Source organism: Mastigoproctus giganteus, chromosome 5, assembly GCF_048544385.1.
Source record: "Mastigoproctus giganteus isolate SK-2022 chromosome 5, ASM4854438v1, whole genome shotgun sequence".
NCBI classification, from domain to species: Eukaryota; Metazoa; Arthropoda; class Arachnida; order Uropygi; family Thelyphonidae; genus Mastigoproctus; species Mastigoproctus giganteus.
The window spans coordinates 37,449,551-37,468,135 of NC_143579.1; the positions used below are offsets into that span (position 1 = coordinate 37,449,551).

Consider the following 18,585-nt stretch of genomic DNA (forward strand, 5'->3'; position numbering starts at 1 on the left):
GAATGGACAAGCAAGACATTCATGTCTTATTATGGGTGACATCAATCTGCCCAAAACCGATTGGAATAAGTGGGAGAGAAACTTGCCAGGTTGAACAAAATTTTTAAACAAACTAGATTATTATTATTTGTACCAGAATGTTAGAGAAGATACTAGGGATAAGAATATTCTAGACCTCATCATTACTTATAAATCAGATAACAAGACAGGGCTTAAAGTACAAAAACCATTGGCAGGTAGTGATCAAACAGTCGTTAGTTGGAAAATGAAGAAAGGTGTTGCAGTAGTTAAAGGTAAAGGCATAGGTTTTAATTTCAGAAAAGGGAACTATGGCAGCTTAAGGCACTTCATGGCATCCATTAATTGGGCAGATTGCAGAGGGGATTGAATACATTACAATCATGGAAAACCTTCAGAACATTAATCAGGGAAGCCATGAAACCTTATATACCATAAAGAAAATATAGCACAAGGAGAATGCAGGATGGATGAATACTGAACTGGCCAGTCTAAAAGAGCAGAAAAAGACAGATGAGAAAGTTAAACAGCAATGAATTGTAGTGAAGCTTACAACAGCTACAAGCTGATCTGTAATAGTATGACAAATTAAGGTTAAGGAGAAAGCACTGGCTAAGAGATCAAAGAATAGGGACAGGGAGTTTTTAATTTATGTGAATAAAAATAAAAAGAAAACAAAATAGATCGGACCCTTGTGCATTGCGTGTGGGAAAGCCATAGATAGCGCAGCTGATGTTACTGATGAATTGAATAGATACTTTGCATCAGCCTTTACTGACAAAAGACTCTTTATACTGAGTCAGATGAAATTAGTGATTTTGAAATTACAGATGACTGTTTATTAGAAAAATTTAAGTCTGAAGGCAAGTAAGGCTCCTGTAGTTGATGGCATATAGGCAGTAGTTTGAAGAAGGTGGCCACAAAGTGTACTGAACGATTGAGGTTAATTATTATTACATCTTTGGACTCGGGAGATATTCTTTGGATGGGAGAAGTGCCAACGATTACCAATAGATAAAGATGGTTCCAGGAGTGAAATCAGTAACTACAGGCCAGTTAGTCTGACTTCAGTGGTAGGGAAAATCTTAGAGGCAGTGATCAAGAGTATAATCCAGGGTCACACAACATAGTTTTGTTAAGGGAAAATCATGTTTAATTAACTTCGTAAGCTATTTTCACACAGTTACTCACGAGCTAGATGTAGGCAGCAATTTCGATATAGTTTATTTGGATTTTAGCAAGGCATTTGATTTGGTTCCTTATGAGAGGTGTTACTTCATAAGCTGGAACATGTTGGGATTACTGGAAAGATTCTAAGATGGATGGCTGCAAGGCAGAAGGTTGTGATTAATAGTTATTCTTCAGATTGGTGTAATGTCAGAAGTGGGGTCCTCCAAGGATCGGTTTTTGGACCACTGCTGTTCTGATTTTCATAATTACACAGCCTTTATCCTTTCATAAACGAAAGGATAAAGAGTGGGAAGTCAAAATCAATGCCAATCAGTGTTTCTTCTGGATGACATAAACAGGTTTCAAGAATGGTCAGAAAGGTGGCAACTGTTTTAATGCAATAAAATGCAAGGTCTTACACTTGGAAAATAGTAACCCCAAATATACTTGGAAGGGTTGAATTAAAAATACAAGGGGGTATATCAAAAAGTTCGTACCCTGACCTAGATAAAACATCAGTAGGAAGATGCAATTTTTAATATAAGTTATCTACATAATCAATAACTAACATGTGAAATTTCATTCCTGTAGGTGATCGTACACCAGAAGTGGAGCCTGGAATCTGAGGAAGGATGCTATGGTTAACAAATTGGAGTATCGAGCAGTGATCAAGTTCCTGCATTTTCAGGGCAAGAAAGCTTAGTAAATTGACAAAGAAATGAAAGCTGTGACATCCTATGACACTGTAAAAAAGTGAAAAAGTCATAACAAGTGTTTTTGATGAGCCAAGAGAAGGAAGGCCAACAACATCCAAAGATAGCAAGACAGTTGTCAAGGTTCAGCAGCTGGTGCTGAGTGAGAGATGTGACAATTCATTTCATTGCAAATGTAGTGGGAATTAGTTATGGGTCTGCCCACAGCATTTTACATGACCATTTGCACATGTCTAAGGTCTCCGCACAATGGGTTCCAAGATTGCTGATGTCTTTGCAGAAGCAATGTTGAATGCAGTGTTCTCGCCAACTGTTGGATTTGTGTAATGCAGATGCTGAGAACTTTTTTGATTGGTTGGTGACAAATGATGAATGCTGGGTGTACCAGTATGATACAGAGACTAAAGACATGTCTCAGGAAGCCATCAATGAAATGGAATCGTGGTTTCAGGCAAAAAGTGCGGACTTCTATGAACAAGGTATTAAACAACTGATCCATAGATGGGAGAAATGTGTTACTATACATGGAGAGTACATAAAAAAAGGATTAAAGTTCCTGTGAAGTTTCACCTTTCTAGGGTTATTATTTCTAGGTAAAGGTACGAACCTTTTGACATCCACTTGTAGTAGAGGAAGAAAAGGATCTGGGAGGTATGATATGGGCAGATGCAAAGTTTTCTGAGCTAACAGGTGGCAGGGAAAGACCATAGTGCCCTACGGATGATTTATCAAACAACATCCTGTAGTGATAGAGATGTATTTAATTCCACTGTACAGGGCAATTATAAGATCATATCTAGAATACTGTGTCCAAGTATGGAGACCTCACTGGAAAAAAACACATTGAGCTTCTTGAAAGGGTTGAAAGATGGACAGCTTGCACGGTGAGATTAGCAAAAGGGTGACTATAAGAGGATAAACTTTGATTATGTGGGCTACAGAACATGGCACACAGGCCTTAGAAGAGATCTGGTTGAGGTTTATAAGGTTCTGAGAGTGGTTAACAAAATGAATGAATGAAGGCACAATTTTCAATGTTATAAAGAATCCCAGAACTAGGAGCCATAAATTAAAATTACAGAGGAAGAGTTTTAGACTAGATTGTAGAATGTTGTCTTTTAGCCAGCAAGTTGTTAATTGGCTTCGTTGAACAAGTTTCCTTCGCAGTTAGTTGAGGCTGACAGTTTGAAGAAATTCAATGGCCAACTGGATAGTTACTTATGTACTTATTCACTTAGGTGACTCTATTGTCAAGGAAACGGGGGAAAAATTGTGCAAAAAGGATAGGCAGAATAGGACCAGGGTATGTCTGCTAGTGGCAAAGGCTGATGACGTTGTAGAGCAGATATCATCTTTTAAGGGCACAAAAGCTGATTCTCCTTCTATTAATATCATTAGTGCCAACGTGTACAACAGTATCAGCTTTTGTGATACAGTATCGGAATTACTTAACAAGTACAGGTCAATGTTGAAAAAAAGCCGCGAGTTACAGTTGAATTTGAAAGTGTCTGCAATTCTGTCCACACACGATAGGAGGGAGGGAGTATATGATGACTGCTTTGTCAATCAATGTGGCCCTGGAGAGACTGTGCAAGGCTCAAGTGGAAGAATTTTTCTCAGCCTGGTCTGTGCGCTTGTTAACAGGAGAGACTTCATCTACAGGGAGAGTCACTTAAATAGAAAGGGTACAAGAATATTTGCTGATGCTATCAAGTGTTAGGTGGATCGGAAAACCGCTAGCTTGTGGGGATACCGGGACTAATAGATTTACAGTAGTTGCTGGCAGAGGTGAAAGTGATTCTTGTACCGCTTCTATTAGAATGAGCAGCAGCCTTCAAAAACAAGGTGTAGGGGATTTCAGAGACTGCTGGGAGTCATTGCAGAACAAGTAAATACATGGGCTGTGTTTGGGTAGCTAAGAATAGGAACAGGTGTATGTATACTTGTGTGTACACCAATACTAGGTGTATAGTTGATAAATTTGACGAGCTTGAAGCGCTAGTCAAAACATCCAAGGCAGATACTGCTGGGATATTAGAGACATGGTGTCACACAGATGAAATTTGGGGAGTACAATGTGTATAGAAAGGGAGGACAGGTTATGCTATTAGTTAAGAAACTCAAATTACAAGGAAGTACAGCCAGTCGACATGGCTGGACAGAGCAGTGTCGAGTAATTTGGTGTGACATAAGCACTGGGAGAGCAAAATTGGAAGTAGGAGTGTGTTATAGGCCTAATGATGAGTATAATAAACAACTGTACAGAGAAATAGTGGGCCAGTAAATCAGAATCATATAATGGGGGATTTTAATTTCCCAGATATTGATTGGAATTTGTGGGTTAGTCACTCACACACTAGCAAGTCTTTTTAGAATTTATTGGATGATTCTTTTCTACAGCAGCATGTTTGGGAGGCAACTGGAGGGAGTAATACTCTTGATCTGATTATCAGTAGTGATCCTTCATGCATTAAGAATCTGCAGATAAAGGAACCACTAGGTGACAGTGATCACAGTGTGCTGAAGTGGGATTTACTCAAAGAGGTAACTACTATCAGAGGTAAAGGGAAGGGTTTTTGCTTTCATAAAGGTGACTACGGTGGTCTGAGACAGTTTTTAAATTTTATACGGTGGGACCAACTGATGATATTACCAACAGCAAATTCAAAATGGGAGGCATTCAAAGAATAAATCTTCGAAGCTACTAGGCTTTTCATACCAACTAAGAAACGTTGTTCAAAGTTTAGGCCTAAATAGATGTCAGATGAACTAATTAGACATGTGACAGAGAAGAAAAATGCATGGTATATATAAAAATTAACAGGTGATACGAAAGCCCATGATAGATATAAGCTGGTCTGTAACCAAGTCACAAAGGAGGTTAGCAAGGCAAAGGCAGATTATGAGAAACCTTTGGCAAAAGATGCAAAGAAAAACAGCACAGAGTTCTTTACTTATGTAAACTCTAGAAGGAAGCGGATGAATCAGATTGGTCCGCTTGATATAGAGGGTTAAACTGTTGATGATCCTGCTCAGGTGGCTAACAAACTAAATGAGTATTTTTAATCTACATTCACACATGAGTTATTCAGGGAGGGGAATGCCAGAGATGAATTAAACTCTGGAAGTGAGCTAGATGATTTTGTAATAACTGAGAGCAAAGTAGAGGAGAAATTGTTGAAGATAAACATAAGAAAGGCACCTGGGGTGGATGTGATTTATCCAGTTATATTAAAGGGGCAGCAAAGGAAGTAAGCAAACCCTTAGCCATAATTATGAGAGCTTCCTTGGACTCAGGGAAGGTACCCATGAACTGGAGATGTGCAAAGGTGACCCCAATTCACAAAGGAGGATCAAAGGGCGACACAAATAATTACAGATCTTCCGTGCAAATAATTACAATATCTTCCGTGCATCAACTGAGACAATTGCATATCGGATAACTGATTTTAAATACAAATCTTTCTCTAAAGTATAAAAAAATAAAAGATAAAGAGGAAAAATTTAAATGAAAATTGCAGGTGACATGCAGATTTCACTTGCTGCAGTTATTTACATGCTACACAAGTAAACTATACATGTTTAAGCTTTAAAATGATTGTCAAACATTTTACTTTCAAAAGATGTCAGTCCTTTTTACACTGCAAGATTTTGTATTTTTTTCAAACTCAACAATTGGTTCTCATCTGGCAATTCAGCCCATTTATTAGTGATCTGAAAGGTGTTAAATGCTTCATTACCTGTTTATTTCCATGATATATAATCATCATAACAACCCCCTTCATTTCCAATTCTTTTCTGATTTGGATTAGTATTCAACGGTGAATATTTCTTTATCTGTAAAAAATTTATAAGCTGGATCATTACAAAAACAACCTACAGGTAATGCACAGTTTGTGCTTTGTCTCTAGTTTTGTTAAATGCTGTTAAAATGTTGAAAGAATTTATCAGAGTTCATCAAACTATACCAGAATAAATCCCTGGTTATGTGAGTTAAACTGAGGAACTATATAAATAAATTTAAATAACAAAACATATCAAAAAAGGAAGTTTGAAGGGGGGGGGTTGACCACTTCCATATAATACTACACTGATATGGAAGTAGCATTACTGATGCTACTTCCAACTACACTAATGTGAAGCACAATTCTGATAAAAAAAAATAAAATATGTACAAATTGACTATTACATAAAATTTTATTTACAGCAATTTAGACAATAGTGAATTTGTAGCTTTTTTTACGATGATGTTTTCACTCATCATATTAGTGAGATTATACAGAAGTGATTGGATGAAATCTACTCTTCTCTGCTTCATTCATAATGCATTATATAAGTGGAATTATATTTAATTGTACTCATGTGAGAGTTTTCTTTCTTAAAATTAAAAAGTAAATGTGTCAATTTATTTGAGTGAATGTTCAGATAATTGACGTTTTAGATAACTAGAATTCTATTATATTGTTCCCACATCTGGAATGGCACTTCAAAAAAAAAAAAAAAAAAAAACCTCTCAAACTCCTGGTTTACAGTGTGTTCAGACATATTGTCTGAACACATTGGTATGTTCCTTCATATACATGCTACATGCAATCACAATGTTTATTCCATTCACATTGGAAATGTCAAGGTTTGTCCACTTTCATTTGACTATCCTTATATGTTATAAGATTTACGGTTTTGTATCATAATTATATTATATGACGAAACATAGTAAATCTACACTAAGATGTTCCACTTCAAAAAATAAAAATAAAATATTTGGATTCACAAATTTATAACTCTAAAATTAAATTTTCTAATATAACATGACTTTTATGATCAACTTACTAGTATCCATCATTTCTAAAGGAGAGTTTGATCTTTCCTCTTTGACCTTGGTAATTAAGTCTATTTCATTGAGATTGAGGTGGGAATAATCAGAATAACTTGTGTTGAGTCGTGGTAGTTCAGGTGGTGTATTATTTAAGGAAGAATTCTTGGAAGAATTTGAGCTAGTGTCCAATTTCAAGCTATGGCTTATGCCACTATCTACTGAAGAACGTTTTACTAATCCAATGTGAGACGTATGCAAAAGCTTGGATCTACCTGCTGGTGTGAGTACTATGGAACTGGATGCTAGAGATTGTGCTGGAGTGGAGCATTTGATGAATGCTGTGTTCAGTGGAAAGTCAACACTAAGTTTACGCACTTTGGCATCAGGTACTGCTGTGATATCTGGACATCTGTTGGACCTACATTAAAAGTAAAGCAATGTTTTATTAATTTAGAAATAAAATGGGACAAAAACACATGTCAAAACACAATACGAAATATGTTTTATTTCTAATTCTCTCTCTCTCTCTCTCTCTGTGCAATCAATTATGAGGACTGCCTGAAATGTGAGCTTAATTAAAAAAACAAGGGCCTACAATTCCTAAATGGTACTTGCATAATTTTACATCTTTAATATGTTTCACCACCAAATTTGAAAGCTGTGCAATAACACATTTTTTACAGGTGCAATGGCTATAATATCATTCGAAAGGCTGAAAATTAAAAATATCTGGGATTATGCAGTCATTAAATATCTTGATAAGAGAACTAACACCCATAGATATATATTAGGATATGGTGATTATATTAGGTTATGACCCCTGGATCTCCAGGATTCCTCTGGAGACTGGAAGATGTTGGTCTAGAAGTCCTTGAATCCAGAAAATCCCACAGAAGGAGCATCAGCACTGCCACCATCCAGAATAGAGCAAGCACATCGCTTCTGATTCTTGTTGTAAAGCCTCTGAGTCTTAGCATATTTATCTTTCATATGCGCCTTTGGGATTCTCCTTGATTCCCATTCTCAGATGGAGGCACAAACATCTTACAGGGATGTTTGACAGTAATGTCAGAGCTCATAAGACCAGTGCGGATGTAACGGTCCAGCTCATGGATGTCTAGTCTTTCATCCTGAGCCTCAGCCATAAAGCTCTTTGGCACTCTGTGATTTTAAGCCACGTCAAGGAAAGCCATTGATGATCTTATAATGGCCTCTCGCAGAAATGATTTGGTACAGCAGAGTTGGTACCAATAGTGCTCATGTTATTATGTACTTCAGCCTGGACTACAGCCATTAGGCCAGCATGGAAGGGAGTTCCTTCAGTCACATCAGAGCTCCCACAAGACAATTTCTCTAATATATCAGCATACGAATGCATTTTCCTTCTTCTTTTAATTGCTTTTACTGAGGGTGCAGATTTCCTTCTGCAGTAATTGAAAACTTCAAATCCAGCTTAGCTTACGCTAAATCATAACTTCCTCATCATTTCATCAGACTTTTACTCTAGATGTGTCTATATGATTATTAGCATCAACAGGGTTGGAAATGCATACCTAAACTAGATTTGGTGGTAAAAGTTCTATTACAGATGTCACAAGGCCAGCCCATGGTCCCAAGAGCATCATCAATCCCATCAGAGGTAACAGTGAAAGTTCCGCCTCCATTCATTTTACTTTTGCCTCTAAGAGTCTTATACACCTCAAGCAAGTCGCCTCTTAGATGCCTGGTTTCCAAGCTCTGTAGTCCTCATATTTGAAGTATTTTCTCATTTGAACACTCTTTTGCTGATCTCACAAGGTACATTACCAATCTTTGGACCCTTTCAAGGAGTTTGATGTCTTTTTTTTTAATTTTTTTTTTTAAGTGCAGCCTCCATACCTGGATAGAGTATTCCAAATGTGGTCTCATAATTGTCATATACAGTGGGATTATGACCTCCTTTAGCTCTACAGATGTTTGATAAATCACTGATAGGACATGATGGGCCTTCTTTTTTGCCTGCCGACATTGCTTGGAGAACTTTGTGTCCGAACATATCCTAACTCCCAAATCATTTTCTTCCTCTACTGTTTTAGTTCAACCCCACTAAGTGTATAACTTACTGTGTACAGAAATGATGCTATTGCACCAACTTACTGTATGTAACAGTAAACTCTTCTTAAACCCTTCTTTTTAGCCCTAAATCCTATATGAATTCAGCTGAAAATTAACAAGCCCAACCTCCTCAATATGTGCAGATTTCCGGCTACTCCCACATCTGTTTCTCATATTGGAAAGGTAAATATTATAAATTTACTAATAATGTATTATATTAATAATATTATGGATTATGTTCAATTTATTCCTCAAACCAAATTCTAATAGCATTTACTGCAGCACTCAGATTTCTTTTAGCAAATAAATAGGATGTACAGTAAACCCTTGATTTACCAATTTGGATTTAACAGACAAAAAAATTTTACTGGCACCAGATTATCTTAAAATGTGCTCATGAGAGAGAGAAAGCTGGAAACTCATGAGTCAAAGTAGGCCACAGCATGCATCCTAGCCTGTTTATGGATATCACTATCATCTTGTTAAATGCTTCTTTATTATAACTTCACTTACAGTATATCATTATGGCCTCCTGAGAAAATGACCAGATGGGTGAAATCGGAAGGTTTTTTTTTGCCGTTGCTCTTTAAGCTTGCTTTCTTGCATCATATGCCTCAACTAATGCTAATGTGCACCTGAGTTTTATGCAGAAAATAAAGTTACTAGAGAAATTAGACCTTGGTTAGTCTGTTTCTCTGTTTGTAAGGAATATAGCATGAAAATGTGTTAGATATGGTAAAAAAATAAGGCTATGCTCAAGGACTTTTTAAAGGAAGTCTGACTTTGAGGACCCACCAGAATCCCAACTTTGATTTTTAGATTCGACTCTCTTCACTTTTTCTAGGCACTAGTGTATGGTCATGGTAAATCATCTTCTGCTAACTATGTACTTTTTAACAACCAATACAATAAGGTAAATAAAAGTTAGTTTTTTTATTGCTTAACTTTGTGTTTCTAATATAAATGTGTAAAGAATAATTGTTTAAATTTTCAGTTATGTGGACTATAAGGGGTTTAGAAATAAACATTTGATTTTATCAACATTCAGCATTAATAGGCACCCCTTTTCCCTATTATTAGTTTGTAAAATGGAGAGTGTATCATACTACACTCAGGAAAGTGGAGAATGAAAAAGACCTGGGGGTAATTGTGCAGTCAGATATGAAGTTCACTGAGCAGTGCAGATGGGCTACCAGGGCAGGTCAGGTCATGGAATCTTATCAATGATATATAGAAATTTTGCTAGCAGGGACAAGGAGGTGATTATCCCATTGTACAAGGCAATGGTCCGGCCACACCTTGAGTACTGTGTACAGGCTAGGAGGCCTCATTTTAGGAAGGATGTAGAGTTGCTAGAACAAGTACAAAGAAGGGCAACAAGATTGGTGAGGGAAACAAAGGGGTGCTCTTACCAAGAAAGGCTTAAGGTCTGCAAATTGTAGCACCTGGAGACTAGGCACCTGCGAGGTGATCCGACTGAAGTGTATAAGGCCTTGAACGGGTTGAGCAAGCTCAATGCTGATGGGATTCTTCCTCTTGCACAGATTACGAACCTGAGAGGGCGTAGATGAGATGCAAATTGAGGAAAGATAGTTGTAGAATATATGTGTGGAAATTTGCCTTTAGCTAGTGGTTAGTTGATTGCTGGAACAAACTTCTATCTCTTGTTGTGGAAGTTGATAGCTTGAATAAATTTAAGGCTGAGCTAGACAGGCATTTGGAGTAAAATGGGAGGTGGTTTTTTTTTTTTTTTTTTGTTTGTTTTGGCTGATGCTGCATAAACTTGCTTTCTTTCATCATATGCCTCAACAAATGCTAACACTATATGCACTCAGCCAATTAGAGGTAAGGGTCTTGTTGCCTATTAAGCACTAGGTGATACTAAATTAAGTTTTAATGGTTACTCTAGTATTAGAGGAGAGGAATAGATGAATTTCAATATTATTCAATACTCTTGGATTCTTATCTGCTTCCTATATTTGCTATGCTTTTATATTTCACTGTTTTTCATTTTATTTTATATTTATTTTATATTATATTTTAAACTGAACATTTTTAATAATATCTAATTTTAAACATATTTTTTGCACTATGTTCAAAATATTTCACTTTTGTAAATATATTCAGAAAGGTTCTGTTTATACTCTAGCACAACCATATAGTAACAGTGATAAGAACACAGTTACAGCAGTTATACAACAGAACTTACAAGAGAAGGCACAAGATGGGTCACAGACTGGGCTGAGCTTTGGTGATCAAACAGGGTTTAACAACACAAAAATGTTTTTGGAATTAGGTGTCAACACACTTCCATTTGCAAGATAATATGGTTTATATTAGATAAAGATGCATTGGTAGAATAGTGCACTGCTTTTCAGATCCATAAAGTGAAGTATAAAAAAAAAAAAAAATATATATATATATATATATATACAGGGTGTTTCAGTTAAACGTTTCAGAACTTCTAAGAGGGGTAGGGTACATCCTGACAACTCAAAATCATATAGCAATGTGGGGTCGGAAATGCTTTCCTGAAGCGGTGTTGTACACAGAAGCACCATAAAGAAAAGAGACCGTAAGTGAGAAATCGTTTTAATAATACATGAAAAGAAGCAAAAGGTACATGGATTAAAGTAAGTGTTCGAAGTTTCTTCCACGGGCTACAATGCACGCCTCACATCTCCGACGCATGGACATCCGAACATTCTGGAATACTCCAGGCGAATTTCAAATTTCTTGAACAAGAACGCCAAGTTAGTAGGATGGATGATTACACGAACGCAGAGTTAGCCGATATGCATTTGGTGTAAGGGGCTGCAAATTGTAGTGGGCCAGCCGCACAGCGTTTGTACGCGGAACGATATCCGACGAGCCGTATTCCCAGTCATAATTTCTTTGCAAGACTGCACCAGAGGTTAGCTGAGAGAGGTTCATTTGAAAGAGCTGACAGGGACAGGGTAAGAACAGCACGGACTCCAGCCGTCGAACAGAATGTGCTGCAGCATGTACAGGGGAATCCAAGAACGAGTACACGAAGTCTAGCAAACGCAGTCGGGGTTTCCCATTGCAGCGTCTGGAGGATTCTCCGAGAACAAGACATGCATCCGTTTCACGTGCAGCGTGTCCAGACACAGCAACCGGAGGATTATGCACCTCGTATTGCTTTCGCACAGTGGTACCTTGGAAAATGTGCTACAAATCCCCTTTTTTCCTGCTGAAGTGTTGTTTTCCGATGAGGCATCCTTCACAAGGGAAGGAATTTTCAACACGCATAACGACCATATCTGGGCGGTCGAGAACCCGCATGCAATAAGATGTCGTGCAGCACAGTCGATTTTCGGTCAATGTATGGGCCGGTATTATGGGAGATCATCTCATCGGACCTTACCTGTTACCGTGTCGCCTAACCGGACCTACCTACTTGATCTTTCTGCAGCAAGTATTGCCACAACTTTTGAGAGATGAACAGATTTCTGCATTGACGCAACAGACAATGTGGTTCCAACACGATGGAGCCCCTGCCCATTATAGCGGAGATGTTCGTAACTACCTGGATGTCACATTTGGTCAACAGCGGATCGGACGTGGTGGTCCCGTGCGTTGGCCTGCTCGGTCACCCGACCTATCATGTCTTGATTTTTATTTCTGGGGTCATATGAAATCGCTAGTTTATGACATCCCTGTTGACAATGCTGAGGAGCTGGTTGCAAGAATCGCAGCAGCTGCCGAAGAAATTCGAAATTCGCCTGGAGTATTCCAGAATGTTCGGATGTCCATGCGTCGGAGATGTGAGGCGTGCATTGTAGCCCGTGGAAGAAACTTCGAACACTTACTTTAATCCATGTACCTTTTGCTTCTTTTCATGTATTATTAAAACGATTTCTCACTTACGGTCTCTTTTCTTTATGGTGCTTCTGTGTACAACACCGCTTCAGGAAAGCATTTCCGACCCCACATTGCTATATGATTTCGAGTTGTCAGGATGTACCCTACCCCTCTTAGAAGTTCTGAAACGTTTAACTGAAACACCCTGTATATATATATATATATATATATATATATATATATACACACTTCAAAGAAAGTGCATCACCTATGAATTTCACATTTCTAACCCATTTTCATGATGGTATGTTATATTGATGACTAGCATCACAAATAAAATATAAACAAAAGATATTTATTAATAGTTAAGGCAAAGCTAAGTAATATTTGACAGGTACTCTCAAAATATTCCAATATTAGCATTTGCAACCTTTATACGACAGTTTTGGTAAACACGACAAATATGGCTGAAATGTTAACAGAAGCCCTCAATTTGCTTGAGTTTATCGTTTTAAATGGAAAACAAAATGAAAAGTTCACCAGGTGCAAACTAATATTTAGTTGAACTGCCTCTGGCCCTGATGACAGCAGCACACCGTCGAGGCATTGACAAGATCAATTTCTGAAGATAGTCAACTAATAGTTCGAGGTTCCAAACACGAATTATAGCTTCCTGAAGTTCATGAAGGATCTTTGGTTTCTTTCTGGCAACTGCACATTCCACACAATGCCAACAGTTCTCTATAGAATTTCGGTTCGGGCTGTTTCCTGGCCAGCTAAGAGTTGTAATGGACCGTTCTTCCAACCATTTTTTCACCTGTAACAAATGTAAACACATTACTGTTGAACCTCTAATGCAGAAATGAAGCTAAAGTAACTACAGAAGTGCCTACTTACACTTTTCATCCAATGACAAGGAGCAGAGTTGTCCTGAAAGATTCAGTTACTTGGCAGGTTGAAATGGTCTCTAATGGTTGGCAGCAATTTGCCTTCCAATACAGCCAGGTATCCATTGGCATTTACAGAACCCTTTATAAACTGAAGGTGACCTACTCCGTGATATGAAATGCACCCACATACCATTTGGCCGGTAGGGAATTTCACTGTAGACACCATACAGTCTGGATGATATTCTTCACCACGTCTACAGCAAATCGTTTATCTCCCATCAGAGCCATGCAGGTTGAATTTCTTCTCATTTGAGAAAATAACTGGACTTCCACTGTTCGGGGGTTCATTACACCAAATTAAATGGGCCTTTTTCATTTTTTGTGTGAGGAGGGGAGGCATAAGCACTTAAAAACACAGTCCTGTTTTGTCATAGAGACTCGTTTGCATCCGGTTCCTTTTTCCTATCAGCAGAACCAGTATTCTTGAGTTTGGAAAGAAATCTACTCACTGTCGACTGATTAAAAGACAATCTATAAGCAATATGATGGGAAGAACATCCTTTCTCACGTAAAGCAACAATAGCACTCTTTCTTCGTGGCATCAACTGTACGTAACTTGCCATCCCGACACAAGCAAGGAATGACTGCAACTCTTGCAGAGCGTACTTATATAGCTGAAAGTAACACCTGATGCAATATTACACCTATGCGTATCAATCTTATCTGATGCAATCTGTAAGAAATATTGCCATATACTTACATTATTTGGATGACAATTACAATTTTAAGGGGTGATGCACTTTCTTTGAACACCAGTGTACATCAAAAAATAAAAGGTTGAAAAAAAGCACAAAGGGACCCTACTAAAAGATGAAAATAAAACATGATGCGATAAAATATTGATCTGAAATAAAAACATCATTACAGTGCATTGAAGGGATAGTTGCAGACAGATTGCAACCTGGAATGCTGAAGAGATACAAACTGCCACCTCCATATGAGCAAAAATTAAAAATAAAACTACTAAAAAAATAATTAGAAAATTTTGAAATAAATAAGCAAACACCTATATTTACCCAGGAAAATTCAGCAGCATGAGCTCCTGCTGTGCTTCCCTGGGTGACAAGCAAGGAAACCTCCCCAATCTTAAAATAACAAACAAATGCAGACACTAAAGAAGAGACACCTAAAAGAAAGAAGATTCACGAAAATACAATGAGAACTTCAAAGAGGCATCATTGTGTTTCCCTAAATTGAATTGAAATTAAACAGGAAACCAGTTTTGCTGTTTAATTTCAATTAGCAGATGTTGCATATTTGCATTCTGGTTTGGCTTTTCAATACAGTGGTCGGAATTTAATTTACATTTTGTCTTTCAGTTTTTTTTTAGTTGTTTCCTAGTTATTTGGAAAACAATATGAAGACATTTTTTGTTGTTGAGTCACCCACATTGGGGTATCCATGGTTCTTTTGCTTAGCAAGCCGCAAGTGCAGATGTTTGAGAATTTCTGCATGGCCAATGCTGCTATGAACTAACAACTAACAACAAGTCTATGAAGAAGTGATCCCTGTAGTTTGCCTAAATCTTTCTTTTAGATTTCTCCTCTCTTGTTGATGTCTACATTTGCCTGTTGAGTCAAGCAGGGTGGGAGTTTCCTAGTTTGTTTCCATTTTCAACAACAGTTGTGCCAGGCTTTAGGCAGAAACACAGTCTGCTGTGTTTCCCTGGGTGAATGGATGTGGGCTTCTGCTTATTTATTTATTTCTGAAATTTTCTTATTTTTGTTTTTTTTAGTAATTTTGTTTTTAATTTTTAACTTATCTGTAGGTGGCAGATGGCACCTCTTCAGATAGTTGCAAACTGATTACAGTTTGCAACTATCCCTTCAACATAGTATAATAGTGTTTTAATTAAAAATTTTTTTAATGAAAACCCCAAACATGAAAGGTATTAGAATCTATAGTACTTAGTACTGTGCATGGAATATCATTACAAGTGAGTTTAATATCCTCAACCTGGCAGCACACAAGTTTTTTTATGGACACAGTTTGGATCCTGAGGACATGAAGAGTCCCTTGTACTTTCTCTGGCATTGGAATAAATAATCATTCAGACAGTTCAAAAAATAATTTCAGCATGCCATACTGCTGGGGCTCACTATTTACAATCTATAAGAGGTAACCTCATTTCACCCATGAGGAGGTGATCACACTTGTTTGCCTATTCAAATTGCCTAAAAAGATTTTATTTAGCTTGCAACATATTCCCACTATTATCTTCCCTTTTCTGAAAATCTTTTCACCACATCCATTAGAACTTCATCTGACTTGAGGAACAATCTGGTTGCTCTGAGGAACTTAAAGGTTCACCATAATCTTCTGATCTGTAGATTACTCCCACTCTCATTATACTTTTGCTTTCAACTAACTCATACTACACAGATCCTATATTAATTTGTGTAAATTCTCAATTTGCAAAAGCTTTTGTCGAACTCGGGCTGCTTTTCATAAGAAGCATCGCTCCCACCATTCTTTCTAATTTCCCTATTCTTCATAAATACATTGCACATACCATAGTGAATCTCACTGTTCTCTAATTCTAGTTGACACTACATTTCCATTAGCCTATTATATCAGCATAAGTTGTTCTAATCAGGAGTTCGAATTCACTCATTTTACTGACAAGACTCCTAATGTTACTATAGAGACAATTACAATTAAGTGTTCTTGTATAGTTGACAAGCCTAATGCATCCACTGAAGTTATTAATGCTTACATTAGCTTCCCTTTCATTTGAAATGTTGCTACCCTCAGAACATCTGGACAACACTGGCTTCTGCAGCAAAAAAAAAAAAAAAAAAAAAAAACCCTTGAGATGTGTGCAAGCATTACTTCGACACCCATATTATCACATAAACACATATTTGTATTACTGGTTTGCTCATTATTCATCCATCTCAACATCCTCCTCCTCATGCTTATTTTCTTAATGGTATATATGCATTTGTGGGCCTTCCCCCCCCCCCCCCAACCATCCTACTTAAACCTCTGATCACTTCCTGTTGATGGTACTGTTACTGTCATCCTTACAGTTCGGGGGTGATTATCAGTTTCAGAATATTCTTGCTCCTGGTACTATTTTCTCTTATATGATGATACAAATAACAATTTTGCTGAGAGAGAGAGAGAGAGAGAGAGGAATGGGAGTTTTATTGTGTGTGAATAGAAAGAAGAAGAAAGGAGCAAATCAGATTGGACCCCCTGAGGTAATGGGTACAGGAAAGCCTTAGATAGCCTAGCTGATGTTGCAGATGAATTAAACAGGGTACTTTGCATCAATATTTACAGATGAAAGACCCTTCATAGTGTGGAGAAAATGTGTGATTGAAACTGGGAAACATAAAATTAGCAACGTTGAAATTTCAGAAGATTATTCAGGTTCTGAAAGAAACAGAGCATGTTTCCTCCAGAACTGATTTTGCAAATGGAACATCATATTTAACCAACCTGATTAGCTATTTTGGCAAAGTCATTCACATGCTGGACATAAAAAATGATTTCAACATTGTTTACTTGGATTCCAGCAAGGCATTTGATTCAGTGGCACATGAAAGGGTTTTCCCTGTAATTACAATGTACTCCAGCTAACTACAGAAGCTAGAACACATTGTAATCACAGGGAAATCATTAGATGGGTAGGAGAGATAGAGAGAGAGAAGGTTGTGATTGATGGTTACCCTTCAGATTGGGCTAATATAGAGTTCCTCAAGGATTGGTACTGGAACCACTGCTGTTTTTGGTTTTTCTTGAATGACACTGATGAAGGGATACAGAGATCAGGATAACTCAGATACAGTTCAGGAAATGTTAGAAAAGTGGCAGCTATGTTTTAATACAGCAAAATAGTCTCACACTTGAAGAACAACAAGTCCAAAAAAAAATTAAGGAATTTGGAGTTGCAATAAGGTCAGATATGAAGTTCTCCAACAAGTGTAAACGTGTGGCAAGGAAGGTGGTATCCTACTGATGATTTATCAAACATTTTCTTGCAGCAATAGGGTGATCATAATCGTAATTGTAAATTGTGCCTAAAAAATGACATTCAGCATCTTGAGAAGGTCAAAAGATCTAAGGATAGGCAGTGCATCTGGTGAGATCGGTAAAAGGGTGCCCATAAGAAGAAAATACTATGAATATGTGGGTTTTAGAGCTTGGTAACTAGGAATCATGGAGGAGACCTAACCAAAGTGTGTAAGGCTCTGAGAAGAGAAAGTAAAATGAATGAGGGTGATATTTTCACTGTTATAAATTATATCAGAACTAGGGGCCAAAAATTCAAATTAGAAGGGAAAAAGAGGTTGGAGTCAATTACGTGGTTTATTTTATTTTATTAGTTATTCATCATTATTAATTTTTTAATTAACCATTGTTCACTTTTTTTTTTTTTTGGTTGGTACAGCAAAAGCCTCAGGCTTCCTTGCATTATATGGCTAATACTAATTCCAATAAGCCATCCTGCACCTAATGGTACAAACCAAACTGTGATCACATACCTTATATATATATATCTCCATAGGAATGTTGCACAAGCTTTTTCTATCAAGTATTTTCAGATATATAAGGATGTAAATACTAAAGGTTTTTATAATAACCCTGAAAGTTTTTTCAAGTAATAATGCCATAGTTACCAAAAACATGTACAATCATAGTAGCATAGGTTGCTTTCCATCCAATATACATCAATTGGAATCTATCCAATTATATTAAGGGAGGCAGCAAAGGAGGTAAGCAAACCGTTAGCCATAATTATGAGAACATCCTTGGATTCAGGGAAGGTCCTTATGGACTAGAGAAGTGCAAATATATCCCTAATTCCAAAAGGCAGATCAAAAGGCAACATGAGTAATTACAGACTTGTTAGATTAATATCTGTTCCAGGGAAAATAATGGAATCACTAATTAAAGAAGTAATACAGGACCATTTGGTCAGGCATGCAATTAAGAGGCAGTCTTGTGTAACCAATCTGATAGGTTACTATGATGCAATGACCAAGGAACT

At 37.3% G+C, this 18,585-nt stretch overlaps 1 protein-coding gene across 9 annotated transcripts in view; it reads right to left on the reverse strand.

The window, feature by feature from the left end:
- Positions 1-18,585, reverse strand: part of LOC150085310 (calmodulin-binding transcription activator 2-like) — a 736,406-nt gene that overhangs the window by 77,052 nt on the left and 640,769 nt on the right. For all 9 annotated transcript variants that reach the window (XM_090373990.1, XM_090373988.1, XM_090373984.1 and 6 more), the window contains one exon: positions 6,732-7,135. In XM_090373990.1, coding sequence (XP_090230116.1) covers positions 6,732-7,135 — 404 coding nt within the window. The remainder of the gene's footprint in view (positions 1-6,731; positions 7,136-18,585) is intronic.